The 16,230-nt window shown below is 31.8% G+C and overlaps 2 protein-coding genes across 2 annotated transcripts in view; one reads left to right on the forward strand and one right to left on the reverse strand.

Annotated features, from left to right (window-relative positions):
• Window positions 1-319: 319 nt before the first annotated feature.
• On the reverse strand, window positions 320-4,666 carry LOC144842358 (betaine-homocysteine S-methyltransferase-like). Its single transcript, XM_078698811.1, has 9 exons — window positions 4,608-4,666; window positions 4,077-4,142; window positions 3,765-3,832; window positions 3,590-3,635; window positions 3,106-3,241; window positions 2,512-2,615; window positions 2,033-2,194; window positions 1,201-1,400; window positions 320-1,015 (listed from the first exon to the last, which is right to left on the reverse strand). Exons 2-9 carry the CDS (start codon window positions 4,140-4,142, stop codon window positions 862-864), a joined length of 936 nt encoding a protein of 311 aa, XP_078554937.1. The 5' UTR covers window positions 4,608-4,666; the 3' UTR covers window positions 320-861.
• A 295-nt stretch (window positions 4,667-4,961) lies between these two features.
• LOC144842356 (glypican-6-like) overlaps window positions 4,962-16,230 on the forward strand; it is a 49,226-nt gene continuing 37,957 nt past the window's right edge. Inside the window, exons 1-2 of the mRNA XM_078698807.1 lie at window positions 4,962-5,470; window positions 7,569-7,727. Coding sequence (XP_078554933.1) covers window positions 5,293-5,470; window positions 7,569-7,727 — 337 coding nt within the window. The 5' untranslated portion in view covers window positions 4,962-5,292. The remainder of the gene's footprint in view (window positions 5,471-7,568; window positions 7,728-16,230) is intronic.

The following is a 16,230-nucleotide window of genomic DNA, read 5'->3' on the forward strand; positions in this document are numbered from 1 at the left end:
ATTGGTTTCTGTTTTATGAACCATTGAAAATTAATGCCAATATTACCAATATAAACTAGATTGTTCTATTATTATTTTAGGGGTGTTGTTGATTATTTACTCATCAAAGGTTCCAATAATGTTGATTGCTTGTGTAATTTAAGGATTTTAACTTTTATATACAATGTATTGGTGAATTAGAAGCTAGATTTTTATTAATATTGGATGTTGGCTTTTATCAGCATTGTGTAATGTGACCTGAATAATGACATAATTTAACTATAAATGTAAAATTTGTTAGTCTTAAAAATGCTACCAAATAAAGAAAAGTAAATATAAAATATATCTTTGTTTTAATATTTATTTAAAAAATAATTTAAAATACACCATATTGTATTGAATATAATAATACTGTAATTAGTGAGTAATACTGAACATTTACATGAATAGGAAGCTTACAAGGAAAGATCTAGGAACATGTTAGTATCAGTACCATATTTGGGCATATCACTACCATATTTGTGGTTTCTAAGTTCAGACGACAGTACATAAAAAGCTGTGAAAACACTTCATGCTCAAACTAGAAACAATGCAGTGCAAGAAATAATGGTGCGGTTGTAGCAAGACAAGGGAACAATCTCCGCTCAAGCTACTGGGATGTCATTGGCCTCTGTGAAAAAGTAGTCAGTTTGAAACCTTACCAATAGTACTGGTGGCTACGGCCCTGCGATGTCAAACCCCAAGTTAATATAAATACGAATTTACTAAAATTATTTAATTATGTGAATATCCCAAATAAATAAGTACTAAAATAAGAGCAGCCTTCAAATAAGTGCCACGCTGAAAATATACCCTGACCTGACCTTAAAGTAGTTAAGTATATTAATTGGTGGTTAATGAATTCTTAATATACTGTTGAATCTTCTGTATGTCCTCTGGACTAGTTCTACAGCAGCCTCCTATACACTTAGCGCCTAACTGGATCCATTCAGGTACATAAGATTGCCAATCTGCAACTGCATTTTCACCAGTCCACCTAAAATGATAAAGTTAAACAATTCAGTATAGAATTCAAATGTGATATCAAATATATGCATAGCCTAATTATATAAAAATTATACATTTAAGTTGAAACTTAATTACTATGTATGGAAACTAATAGGCACCAGCCTGAACTTATTCCATCAAGCATTAAGTGTAGCATAGTTAGCATGAACTTACCCGCATCCGGTCCAATTTTCCCTTGTGTTAGGGAACACAACAAATGGTTTTCCACTGCTTGCTCCCTGTGCACTTTGCAAGAGGGGCGTAACGAAAGCAGGAGGGCAACAATTGATGCCAACAAATGAAAGGTTTGGACAAGTAGAGATGGCTGCAATCGCATCCCGGATTGATTCACCATGACATGTTTCAGAACCATTCTGTAAACATTGAGAATTTCATTAATAGGGACATACAATTGTATAAGACTTAGTGACTGCAGCTTTACTAAAGCTCTGTCTACACTATCAAAATTTATGTGCCTATATATGGACAGGATGATGTCATATCACTACCGTATTTGGGCACATTACACTTTTTTTGTCAAACTTGTTTGATAGTATAGACAGAGCTTAATATAAGAATGTAGCTAAAAAAGTATAAGGGGTAGGTGTCCAAAACTTGATGGTAGGTGAAAGACAACCAGTACTTTCATTAAAATTGTTTGTGCTGGTGGTATGTTGAAATTAAACTTGGGTGGAAGAGCTTAAAATATTAGTCTTGGTGGTGGATGACCTTGAATGTGAGTGTCCCCGCCCACTACTACAATTACATGATTCAATGACACACCCAAATGGCATTATTTGTTAAATTCTGTGATACAGTGTGACATGTGACAGCTGTATCATTTAACTTACCTTGCAGATAAAAGCATTGTATGGTATCATACTGTATGATACAGTGTCACAAATTGCATTATTTGTAAAAATTCTATGATACAGTGTGACATTCTATGAGACTTTGTATGGTATCATACTGTATGATACAGTGTCATATGTGTCATACCACTTACCTTGCATGTGAAAGCAAGCCATCCAGTGACATCTGGAAATTCTTGTAAAAGTGACACAATAGCCTCTGCCTCCTTGATGGCTGGTATAGTTTCAAAAGACATCATCTTAACACCAGACTTCAACAAAGCTTCAATCCTACCTCTATGCCAATCTTTTAAATCCTTAAAAAGAAAGTAATATTTAGAAACAAGATATTAACTATAAATAAATCAATGTTTTATGGCTTTTAACCTGTCTTACAGCAAAAATGATATTTTGACAAGACACTCCCATATAATAATAGGTCATACTTATATAGCGCATATAAGCAAGCTCTCAATGCGCTGTATATATAATGTACTAGGAAGGATATCCACTCCTGGATGATCGATTACCCGCCCCAGAGTGTAAATTAAAACCTTCCCAGTACAATTCCAGTTATTTATGTATGGATGTGTTTAATAACAAAAATGCTGTTATAATAGATTTGTATAGTTACCTCTACTGTCATATCATCAACATAGTTGCCATGGTATTCTGACATGTTATGCTGGCAGGCTCCATATGGACCTATAGCACCTACTGCTATCGGTTTACATCTATCTACAAACAAAAAGATGAATCATAAAAAAAGATGAATAAAGTATTAGCTTTTTTTTTAGTTACAGAAAATACAAATTGTATGTTTTAGGCTTCAGAGTAATGTCTCTGAGAATGTACTTAATAACTGTTATTTGCTCCCAATTTCCTTGAATTCTATGATCACAAACATGAGAACCTTTTCTGTTGTGCTGAAAGCTTGTTGGAATTTTCTAACTTAATCAAAATCAAATTGTACAGAACTGGATGATAATTTGAATTCCACAAAACGACATATGTATAAACTTTGGTCACAGATAGTCACAAATCAAAAGCCCCCTAATATCTGGCCAGTATGATGAATGTGCATTAAGCTCTGTCTACACTATCAAACTAGTTTGAAAAAAAAAGTGTGATGTGCCTAAATATGGTAGTGATATGACATCATCAGGTCCATATTTGGGCACATCACATTGTTTGTCACATGAAGTTGATAGTGTAGACAGAGCTTTACCTTTAGTCTGAGCAGGTTGTAGTGATGACCAGAAGTCTTCAATTGCCTCCACAGCAATCTCACCACTTCGACTGATTAAGTTGAGTGCTTCAGTTTTAGACAAACCAGCATGAGAAACAAACCCTTCTACAGAGGCCTTGCAATTTAGAAAATATAACACCAAGAAATAATACCAGTAGTATTCTACTAATCTATTAAAGCTCTATTCGCACTGAGCCCAGATTGTGGTCTGTTCACAATGAGCCCAGATTGTGGTCTGTTCACACTGAGTCTGAGTGGATGGTGGCCGAAAGAAAAATTGTGGAAAATGGGTGTAATATTTAACAATAGAATAGAACCGTTTTGGATTTTGTATAAAATGTATGTATATGAAAAAGTAGAGTTTTCTCCAGCTACCAGGACCAAATCTGGACTTCAGAATGAAATAGTGTGAACTTGTAGAATAAATTAATTAGTTTTTGTTTTAGCAACCTTCATTTCTTACCTGGTAGGTACTTGTCTCGATAAAATCACAACCTGCTTCTAAGAAACTAAGGGAAAAAAAACATATTAATTTAGAGAAACTACATTGCACTAGTATACAGAGTTGATGCTTTTTATGATTTGTTTGGGTTTTCACTGTTTTCACATTTAACTTTATAATATGGATTAAAAAATACCTTTTATGGATATCTTTGAGGACATCTTGATTGGAAATCAATAACCTAGCATTCCAAAGAGGGTCAGTCTGAAAAAAAAAATATGATAACAATCTTTTTCTAGAGTGTATAAAGTTTTCCTAGGTGGTGTAGATATGGAAACTTAGGTTGGGAAAATGGCTGCATTTAAAAATAAGCGAAGTGACCTCAATAATAGTACAAATGAATTATAGGTGGATTATAATAAGTAATAAAGTATACTAAACAATATATAAGTTTATTTCTTTTAATAAAATGGGTGAAAATTAAGCTAGTAATAATGACTTCTTATACATCTATTTCAAATCCTCTTTTGGAACATTCAGAGCCAAGACCACCATCTAAAAGCTTAATATCCATCTGCAAATGAAAAGATTAAATTAATCAATAATAATAATATATCGATTATCGGTTGTAAAATAATTAAATGGAATTCACAAAAATAGTTAAAACTTAATAAAAGTAATGTTCAAATCAAATACCAATGTGTTTCTGATTAAAATGTAACATAATAATATATAAATCATATACTGTATTTGATGGCAAATTGCTGGCACCCGTGATTTGGCAGCTTCACTTATATTAGTGTAGTGCTCTGCAGCCTAGCTAGTTAGTAGTCTAGTAGTAGTAGTAGTAGTAGTAGTAGCAGGCCTAAAACTAGCAGTAGCCTAGCTAGCTAGGGGCCTAATTATAGTTAAGCTGTCCTATCTACTTACTAGAACTAGCCTTTTTTGCCTCTAGGCAGTACGGTATAGCTATGGCATCATATAGCTTTAAAGCAAATGATTATTTTTACTGATTTTCAATTAATTAAAAAATACATACCGCTAATAATGACCGAACTCAAAATAACAAACACATGTTTACCATGTACGCCACCAACGTTAAGCAAGTACTTTTATTTATCTTAGATGAATTAAATGCGTTTTCCCCACCTGAAAACTTTAATTTATTAAATAATTTTACCTATTGAAAAAAAATAAAAATGAAATTACTTTAACTGCTGTGTGAAAATGAAATGTTCTTTTGTTCAACACATATTGTAGGACAACAAAAGAGGTTCTTTATTTATATTTTAACAGATAATACAATAAAACAATAGAGGGAGTAAGTGTAGAACTCACAACGCCAGCTTAATGACAGAGGGACTTCATTATGGTATTGATTTCGAGCAGGCGAGAGCGCGACAGAACATTTCGAGTGTGGGGGAATAGCTATGTTTACCGGGTAGCAAATTGACGGAATGTTATCGGATTCGTCTTGGAATTTACTTACTTTCTTTTAGTTGGAGGGATGAATATTTAATGCTTCATTGTTTCAAGATTCCTGGATATTTTATGTTTGTCGGGAGTATTATTAAACCATTGGAGAATTGACCTATTTACAGAAATTTAAATCTCGCAAACAAAGAGAGAGAAGAAAGTCGCTAAGCTTAGCCTAGCTAGGATAAGTTCACAACTGGGCTGCCTTGTGTACGGTCGCGGGTAGAACGTTTGTTTATACAGTCACAATGGTGTTTTCGGCTTCTAGGACCCAACCATGTACATATGGATATCTATTTGTAATTTTAACTGTTTTTATTAATTTAATAGTAACGGTACAAAGTGATGCCGGCTGTGACATTATCAGGAATATATATGATCGAAAGGGTTTAAATTTGAAAGATGTTCCAACCATGGCATTACCAGGTAAGTTAAATATTGTTAAATGAATTCCCATTGACATTATATGTATGTTTTCACCAAAACGTTGAAATTCATGATTAATGAAAAAATTGACATAATAATAATACAATATTGTATTAATTATGCATTGTAAAGGCCTACATTTTTAATGATAAAGTAAGTACTATGTAGTTGTTCACAGGTAAAATTCTAACTTAGCAATTCGTAGCAAGAGGTATGCAAGTACTCTTGTACTGTATACAGTAAACTATAAGTTAGTATTTTTTACCACTAGGGGCTACTAAGGATTAGTTTGGGATGATCCATAGTTTTAAATGTTTTTTATTTTTTAATGATCTTACAGGTATGATTAGAATAAAAAGATATTTTAAATTTACTGATCAATCAAACTGATAACATCTTTAGATTAAATGATGAGCATGCATATCTAAAATTAATAAATTTTTAAATACAGTATTTTAAGAAAACTGATGACTCATTTGACGAACATATTGATGTTGAAAGTTCTTAGTTTCTGCTTAACAACTTGATAAATGTTTAATTGTTATAGGATGAGGCGTTATTTAGGGTCTATTATCATGTCTATTCACTCCCTCTTAATCCTCTTTACTGACATTCATAGAAAATGACTGTACTCCCTGTTGCATGTGAGAAGTTAGTTATCAGCAAAGATCTTTTGTTTCACCAACATTTGTGAAGAAGACTTAAGTAGCTTTTAAGCGCAAGGACAATGAATGGGGAAATAAAGCTTAGTGACTTATTTTAAGACATTCTTAAGACTTTCGATTCACGGCCAGAGGTGTGAAAATATTGTCCCTACTGGTATTATGATAATAAAGGATTGAACATGAGTAATTCAAAGTATTTTTAGAAAATTAAAATTTATATCAAAGTTTAAAATATTATCATTTTTCTATCTTCGATGTCATCTTGTTTTAATGAATTAAATTTTTTATTTAATGTAGTTTTTATTAAGATTTAAAACCAGCCTGTTAGTGGCGATGATTCACTGTTGATCTAGAATTAAATAAAATAAATAAATTAAACTTACTGCTAATGCCATATTGTCTCTAAAAAATAACTGTCTTACCATTTACAGTACAAAATACAGTACAGTAATATCTACTGAATTATTAACAGTACTACAAGATATTGCAAACTGCCAATCAAATGTCTATAAACTGATAAATGTCAATGAATGTATTGTAGTAGTTTTTTTTTGTAAAATCAATAATTCAGATGATCTTGAACTCTGGTTGCCATTTACAATCTCAAAACACAACCTTGGTATAAACTATAAGTACAGACTTAATTACAGTTTGTCCATGGATAATAATATTTGCTGAATCTTTTTTTAATATTATAATGTAATAACTTTAAAAAAAATTAAATTCAGTGCTACAGTAGAAAGTAACTAATTTAAAAAAATGGAATTTTAAACAAGCAAAATTCTAAGAAAAATCTACTAGAAAATTGCTAGTTTGCGACAGTGAATTTCGAGCCCTAAATTTTAAAGCGGAAATTCCAGTTATACAATTTATAGTCCAATTATTGAATTTCATATATTAATATTTTGTTCCATTAAAATAATTTACAAAATATATAATCCTCTGTAAAAAATAAATGCTAATGCATGGTAAACAACCTTTTTTTAGAAACCTGTTTGACAAATCCTTTAAAAGCACCATCAATATCACTTACTGTACTGCTATTACATGCAACGATATAGTTATTGCTGCTTTGGTAAATACATTGCCCAAAGATAATTTTAATTTGTTTTCTGCCATTTTAAATTTTTACTTCGTTTTTTAAGATAAATTGGTAAAATCAATACAAAAAGAGACAGTAAATCAAAATAATTGTTGAACTATGATTGAAAAAATGTTCATCTGGTTTTGAATATCCATGAGTTACAGTAGTAGTTCTTTTTGCAAAGGCAAAAATTAGCGAAACTGTCAAACAGATTAGTTCGCTAATTTTTTTGGTTTTTGCAAAAAGAACTTTTAACTCAAATGTTGAACTACAGTAGTTCCAGTCCAGTTCAAATTTTCCAATTTGTTCCAACTCCAGAAATTGAATTTGAAATCTATTTATTTTACAGGAGAACACAAAAGTACTTGTGGAACAGGGTTCTCATGTTGTACAGCAGACATGGAATATAAATTAACAGAAAAAGCTGAGGACGAGTTTAAAGCAAATCTGTATGAAGCCAGCTTTCTTGTACGAGATAGTTATGTCTCAAAATCAGAAAAATTTGATGGTAAGTTTCCAATATTACTGTACAATGTTTACAGACATAAACAGTTTTACGGCCACAGTGCTTACTGACTTTGCTTAATACTGTATTGAAGTCTCTAAACTACACTACTATAGGCTCAAGATGGGCTAAAAAAGTATTTACATGAAAGATCTAAATAAAGTGTAAATTGTATAGAAAGAAATTTAGACTGAAAGCCCATTGACCTCTGACCAGAGTATCATTAGAATTACAGTACATGCTTACTGTACTACAACTGTATTGTACTTTAAAACAACTGTAACAGTACATTGCAAACAATTGCTATGCTTGTTATTATTTTACTAGTATCGTCATCATCATCATCCGATACATAGATACTGTACGTACCTTACTTCCTAACAGATGTTACAATGCCGCCTCTAGGAACCAATGAACATGAAACAACCTCTTTATGTTGGGGTAGTCAGTGGAAAATTGCTTCAGACTGCATAATACAAACTGGCTACATTTCAGAATTAGAAAATACTATGTAAATATGCGAAAGAATAATATTTAGCCGCAACATAGGTAATTATACTAGTAAAGTATATTATTAGTTACAGTAATAAATACAGTATGAAAAGAAGAATACAAAATAACTACAGTACAGTACAAAGGTACTGTATAGTTGTATAGAAGTAGTGGAATGGATGTACACATTACTATACTGTACATGTTGACATGTGCATTGCCTATTTAGAAGCCTTTACAGTTACACACAGTACAGTGAGTCCTAAGAAGAAGCCTTTTTAAACCGAAGAGAATGCCACAAACAGATTTCACTGATTTATGTATAAAATGAAAATACTGTAGAATAACATGAACATGCTCATTTTCTTTCACTAAGTCATGTTTTCAACACCTAGTCATACTGTTTTTATAATGAGGTCCACATGTTCAAGTTGAGAAAAGGCCTCACTAAACAAAGAACAGCAAGGACTTGTGGTTCGTGCAAAGGGCAAACCAACCCCCTGCAATTTATTTTATTATTTTAGTAATATTTTTTAAAGAATTGGTTGTTAAAAGCTACAGTGATATTACTGTTATAAAATATTATGCCTAAAATGAGGCCAGGTCTAAGTTCAAGCACACTTTTTGTATTGTAGTAGGCTACAGTATAGTACTGTAACACTGTTAACAGCGGTAGTAGCATTTTCAATACCTACAGTACTTTATAATATGTAGCCTGGCTTACGAAATCAAAATTAGAATCATGTTTTGCTGGTCTTCCCTGTTCATCAGTATCCATCCCATCCATTCCCTTCCCATCTCATCCAAGTACAGTATTTATCATATTGTTGAACATGTTGAATTACACCATTTTTTTGTTAGCTCTTCTTTGTTTTACAGTCAAATGTAATTACTTTTCATACATATGTAGGTTGTAAAGACAGCATGTAGTTATCATATTACACACAATAAAATTACAAAGTTTCACGGTATACCGCTGTAGTGTTTAGCATTACCCATGGACATGGTGTACTGATGTTGTTGTTGGATTTATATGCAGATATCTACTGTATCACAAATCTTTTAGTATCTTTTCCAAACAGTTGGGATGTACAGTATGATACTCATAACAATAACAATAACATACACTTATCCATCCTACAGAATCCATCCAATCACATCCCAGTAAGGAAATTGTTGAATAATATGATAGTTGAATTACAACATACATAATTTGTTTTTTGATAGATCTTCTTTGTTTTGTTAAACATATGTAATTGCTTCTCATATTGTATGTGTATTGCCCATGTTTTTCAATATCTTTATTGTGTGTGAATTGCCTGTGTTTTTCAATAGTCTAAATTCAATGAGATTCGTAACAAATGTCTCAAGACAAATTTGTGACAGTAACATCCCCAGTAAACAGCAGCATTTGCCAAATAGTTGGAGAGACTACAGCTGTAACCTGAGCCCCAGGAAATAGAGTGACGGCAGAGAATCAAAGGCTGTTTAATTTACATCACTGCAACCAAAACCAGTGCAAGATTGAGACCAATTGAACGGGCACAGCGGGAGCAACGACGATCCATTTACACATTGCCGAATTTATACCAGAAAAATAAAATGATTTCTCACCGAAGATTGTGTTTTGATCTGACCTGGAATTAACTTTTGCCAGAAAACTCATTTAAATTTCCGTTATTTTTAGTTGGTATCTTTTGTTGCATAAACATGGCAATTGAGAGAAGGATATTGCTTTCAGAATGAGATGTTGATTTTGATAATGAATTTCTCCTTGTAAAGTGTTTGGAGATAATTTGATTATTCCTGCAGTTTGTACTTACAGTATTATGGGACCTGTACTGTATTTCAATTTGGTTAATGTTGGATTGTGTTGCACAAATTCTTTTTCTTAGAATTGGTATAAATAGTATCTGTATCAGGTTTTGTATTAAGTATTACTGAAGAAGTACTGCACAGTACATTGCTCGTAGAATCTTTTCCAAAAATTGTAATTCCTACAAGGAAACCAAGGACATTTGGTTCACCACCAGATATTTTAGTTTCCCCCTAATATTTCCCCCAAATTTCACCTTAAACTAGTTGTATGATTGTGTTAGATTTTTTCTGTTAAGATTCTTTAATTTTAAGTATCTCTTTTTTCTTTAGGATTCTGTAAGTACCTCTGATGGGAGTGAGTCATAATATTTTATAGAGAGGTTCTCAAAATAATAAAATGAATCGCAATCGGCGTAACAAAATAATATTGTGTATTGTAAAAAAACTTGCGATGATAACTCAATACAATTATATACTGAGTGTGTAACTTAAACTCTTTTGCAATTAATTATACTCCTTGGGAATATCTATGATTTTATATTTAATTCTCCAATTTCATTCCAAATATGATTCATCGTGATATTGTTTCTACAACTTTCCAATTATCACGCTTCAATTTCTTTTATGTACGGTTGTTTCGACAATGGGCATGCTAGCCCCAGTGGGAATTCCCAGTAGGTTTTTGATAACGTGTCAAGTATGCTCATACCAAACCAAAGACTTCTGGCCTAGAATAACATTGTACATATGCAGGGGGGCGTACTGTCATTTCTTAATATCAACTGTACATGTTCATATAATAGTTCTATTTATTAGTTCATTGTTAACATTTCTGAAATTCTAACATTGGAATTGGATTTATCCTTGGGTAAATTGGAACTTAATTGCATTTTTATAAGACCTACCATTGAGCAGAGAATTGTTACAAAGGAAAACAAATTTGAAAAACAAAATGTTAAAAACAACAATGTGTGGTTCTCATGCATGGCACACATTTTTAATCAAAATACTTTCCACCAATTCTGGATTAACAGAAATATAACAGGGAAACCCTCACATCATTTTACTACAGTACTGTATGAAGCATACACAAATTTATATGGACATTTAAAACAAGTGTACTTGCAGATTATCTAGTGGGTTCAGATTATATTAAACCTACTGTACAGTAGAGTATACAGTACTGGGGTTGAAAGTACAGTACTTCTTCAGGTTTAGTGTTTGGTAAAATCTTCAATTTGAATGCTCAGTATAATTCTATCACTACAAATGCTTCTGCGGATAACGAGAGAGATACTAGGGATAGTGCCTATATTTTCCATTCAAAATTAACAATTACCATATTAACAGGTACTGTATAGAAACTTGTTCATGCATGTTTTGTTGTTCCTCTTTTGTTGCTTGATCAGTTAGCTGGAAAATTGCATTAGCCATCAGATGTAAACTTCTGTACATCACAATTTATTGTCCTTGTTCCAGACATTGTCAATTATATAATGGAAAAACTACTGGTGTATCTATCCATCAGTACTCACAGTTTTATAGTATGTTTATAGTTTACTCATTGCAACCAAGAGACACAGGAACCTTGATTCATTTTAGTTTTAGACTAAACTGGGGCATGTCACTTTCACGATATAGAATATACTGTAGTCTCAATGAATTGACAAAATGACAAATTTGTGTTTTTAGTATTATTAAAGTCGTTTTTTTAAAATGGTGAACACGGTTCATATAAGTCTATGTGAGATGTCATCAGAAGCAAGTATATCTTGACATGGTATTACAGAATTCAAATTTTAAAACTAATTCTAGTAGAATTTCAAAGAAAATTTCGAATTCAAAATGCATAGAATTGCTGATGAAATACTGTAGCATATTTATGTTTTCTTAAATTTTGTAGAAGAATGATAAATGATATCTGATCAATCTTGCAGGAATCTTGAAATAAACTTACTGATTTATGTTTTATCAATAATTATGAAGTTTGTCGTCTAAGAATATTCCTGAATAACTGAACGTCAAATATGAAATTCATCATTTGTACACAAATACCAACTCATCAATCAGTTCAATTCATTGACGTACAGTACTAGAGCATATCAAATTATATTATCTTTAAAATATGAACAATATTCAGTAATATTAAAATGAATTGTGTGAATTATAATCCTAGTAAACAGAGAGTCCACTAATAAGCTATAATACTGTAACATATAATAATGATAATACCGTGCAGTATAAAAAAAAATTGTAAAAAAGGGCGAGAAAACCCATTATGATTCTATAGTTTTTAACTTTATTTGTTCATCTTTGGTTATACTGTACAGTACATGTACATTTTTCTAATTCATGAATATAATTACAGTACCTACAATCATACTTTAGTACACCAACTACTGTAACACTATTCCGATGTACTATTTAGTACTTTATAATTTGCTTATTTTCCAAATCTATCCAAACTATTTATGTTTGATAGTGTTTTACAATATTCTAAGTGTTTGTGAAAACTTTAATAAGTTCACGTCAACACAAACATCCTGTGCCCAAATCATCTTCATTAATCTATGTTCCTGTCGTAATGTTTGCCAAGTATTCAATTGCCATTACTCTAATCGTAACGCAAACTCTTGAACAAACACCGTACTATTGTCTTGTTTGCTTGGACTCGGATAAAAATGTGAAGCAGGTGAAGTAAAGTATGTGTCATATCTAGTTTATATATTTAACCATGGTCTGTGGTTCAATTTGCTAAAAGTATGGCTGTTGGCCAGTACAGTATATTGCACTCAGCTCTACAGTATCCACATTCTAACTTATTTTTCTTTAAAAATGCAGTGTATACTGTATTAAAACATGTCTGTGGCTTGATGTAATTCACAAAGTCGAGATACCATACATTTTGAACCAGTAATTAGCCATTTACATATACTGTAGTTTAGGACACAGTACACCTAATACTGCCTGTACTGTACCAATAGCAATGTACAGTGTCTACTGTATTTTACTTAGTTCCCAAATACAGTCTAAAAACTTGGGTCTTTTTCAATTCACCAGTTCACTGCCACACTGCAGTACTTTCCTGTAGAATATTATTATTATGCTAATCACAGTTTACATTGCAATAGTCAAACTCAAACTTCAATGTTAGTTAGATAGGATGTTTTTGTCACAGGTCAGTGAGCAAGAGGTCAAAGTTTTTCACCATTTTTGAGTATCCTGCAGATTTTGTTAGAAATGTTGCATCAGAACTAAGTTAAGAAATGTTCAATAGTTTATGATAGGCGAGATTATAGTATTATAGTATTAACTGGTCCATTTCATATTCACCATTGGTGGATGACTTGATCTGATTTCAAATAGATATTGACCCAAAAGAAGCTTACATTTATTTAATTTATACATGCTACTAACCCAGTTATTGTACAGCATTCTTAGAACATTAAAGTTTATTCAGCTGCTTGTTAATGTTTAGTGATGTTTTTGTAACTAATCACTTAAATGTATCATCATTATGTCATTAAGAAAGTAGTCTGATAAAAGATAATGCTCAATGTAGAATTATAAAATTCAGTGGGTGATTACAATTTGCTATTAATATAGTTTTGTTTTGTTTGAACTTGTGTTATTATACAGTAAGAAGGACTATAACCTTTTCTAAACTTGTTTTTTTAAGTGTTTGACCTGGTTTCATAAGTTTAAAGTAGAAGGTAACATGCTTGACAAACTTGCACACAGTATAGGGTCTCAACATTTAATTTACATATCATTGACCTTATTTGCATATTTAGATATCATATGCTTTCATGAGGTCATTGAAAAATGACTGAACCCTGAGGCTACCCATATTGAGCTGTCTATCTCAATTGACTTCAAATATGGCCGCTGTAAGATCTTGCATTCTTCAACATCACAGAAGGACTTGCCAGTACAGATTATACTTGTTGTAATGGAACTGTGTAAATATTTTAGAGGTACTTACTTACAGTGCATTACCTGTAAAATATTGTGCATTATCAAGGTTTACTGTAGATAAAACTATAATCTCTGATTAAAAAAGTTTTTTTTATCCTTTTTAAGCATCATTCTATCTTTTAATCATTCAATTTTCAAAGCGATTTTTTTTTTATTTTCCATTTCAAAGTCAAGCATATTGTAGCTTTTTCAGAGGATTAACATGGATTTAGTACAGGGTGAATATCTGCATGTCGATACAAAGTGCAAAATATTGAGTTGACATGTACTACCATTGTTTATGATTCAGATAGCCATGATTACTCTTTTGTGCAGGTGTGACATTAACTTAACAAGAATAACAACTGGTATTTTTGAGGCACCTAACACTTCATAAATTAATAAATGTCTATGGTTGTAATGTGAGAATGTATTGTATTGTTTCAATGCTCTGAACAGCCACAGTAGTTGTTCATATCAACAGTATCATGGCTCATCTCATTGTACAGTACATATAGTATATCCTAGTTTAATATTTTACCAGTAATATGTCTATGTTTCTCTAGACTGCTATAAAAACTAGAGCTTCAGGAAAAACATGTCTGAACTTGATTCAAGCAAATCAAGCAGTTAAACAATTAGTCACTTCTAATTAGCATGTTGTACTTGTTTGATTATTATTGATTATTTTGTTATACATGTTTAAGCACTTCATTAAAAAAACATGCTTTTTTGGCATTATTTCACAGGCAAATAGAAACAATATGTACCCAACCAAAAGAATGTGTACTTCTACTGTATAGTGTATTATAATACTGAGCATGTTAGGTTACGACTTTTAAAGTACATTTTATTAATGTATAATGAGGTCATTGTGTGGTGATGAACTAAGTTATTGTTAGATGTCTGTGTAATGTCATTTAAAAACATATTCAAGAAACATTAATGTATTCAAATGATATAGTACATTTACCCTTATGTTCTAATTTACTGTATGTTCCACATTATGAACAATAAAAAACTTTACATTACATATTTTAGACATACACCTTTTTGATTAATTACCTCATAAAGTTGTTTTACAATAAACTTTACCTACAGCAAGTTTTTGATTAATAGATGTTTTTGTTTACCATTATTTTATTCTGACACTAGTGGTAGAAGTTGCTTCATAACAAAAGCTGAAGAATGCAAATTTACAACCAAAAGCAGTGATTTAACAGCAGAAAACCATAAACAAATGTCTAATAGGAATAGCAAGGAAGACCACACTTTGGTTGTGAGAATACTTCAGTTGGCCATTATTGTATGGTGATGTTGATTTATCACAGCTCGCACAATAGAGTGCTTGCATTTTGTTGTTTGTGTAGCCTTTTAACATAGTTCACCACACTGAATATGGAAACAATGTTTTACCCCATAGTCTTGGTGACTGACTGATAAATAAAACAGTACTTTTAGGCACGCAAACATAAGTTGTTTTGGGTTGGTTCTTATGAGGCCAAACATGCTTTAGGCTGGTTGCACAATTATACTTACAAGTTACATCCATTTACCTTAATAACTGTTTGATGGTACACTGATTAAATGTGACTGAATTAATTCTATTGCAATCAGTATGGTTCATTCTTTGTCTACTTCTTATTCTGCTGCCAATTTAAATCTGTCTAGTGGTTTATGTGGTTTTTGACTATTTTGTCTCAAATTGGTTAATTGTCATGTTTTGTCATTAGTACCTCTTTCATCTGCTGATGGTAAACCTCACCATTAACGTCATAAATAGCAATCAACGTTAGGAGAAGAACACTTTCAATAGTTCGCATCGGTGCTTATAGACTAGTAGATTAATCAACAAACACTCCTAAATATGATCTACATTTACACAACTGTGTAAGGCATTATGATGAGTCATGTTAATATGCTAGTACCTTTTGTGAAATTCAGACTCTTAACATGGGGTAAAACATGATATATCTGTGTATACATACAGTACTGTTACATGAACAGACCATTGTTCACTTTTAGCTACCAGATCACCTTGCTGCCCCGCTTATGATGCTCCATCCTTTTCCTATAACAATATTAATCCCGTAAAATGATGACATTAAATTGAGGTAATAAAAGTTTATGTGAAAATTTGTGTCTTCACCTCTTCTTTTAATTTATCTGAAGAAAGTTAAAGTTAGTCTTTCCTGTAACTTTCCCCCTACTGTGCTATGCTGTGAAGATAATGAAATGA

Source organism: Antedon bifida, chromosome 5, assembly GCF_963402885.1.
Source record: "Antedon bifida chromosome 5, ecAntBifi1.1, whole genome shotgun sequence".
Lineage (NCBI taxonomy): Eukaryota > Metazoa > Echinodermata > Crinoidea > Comatulida > Antedonidae > Antedon > Antedon bifida.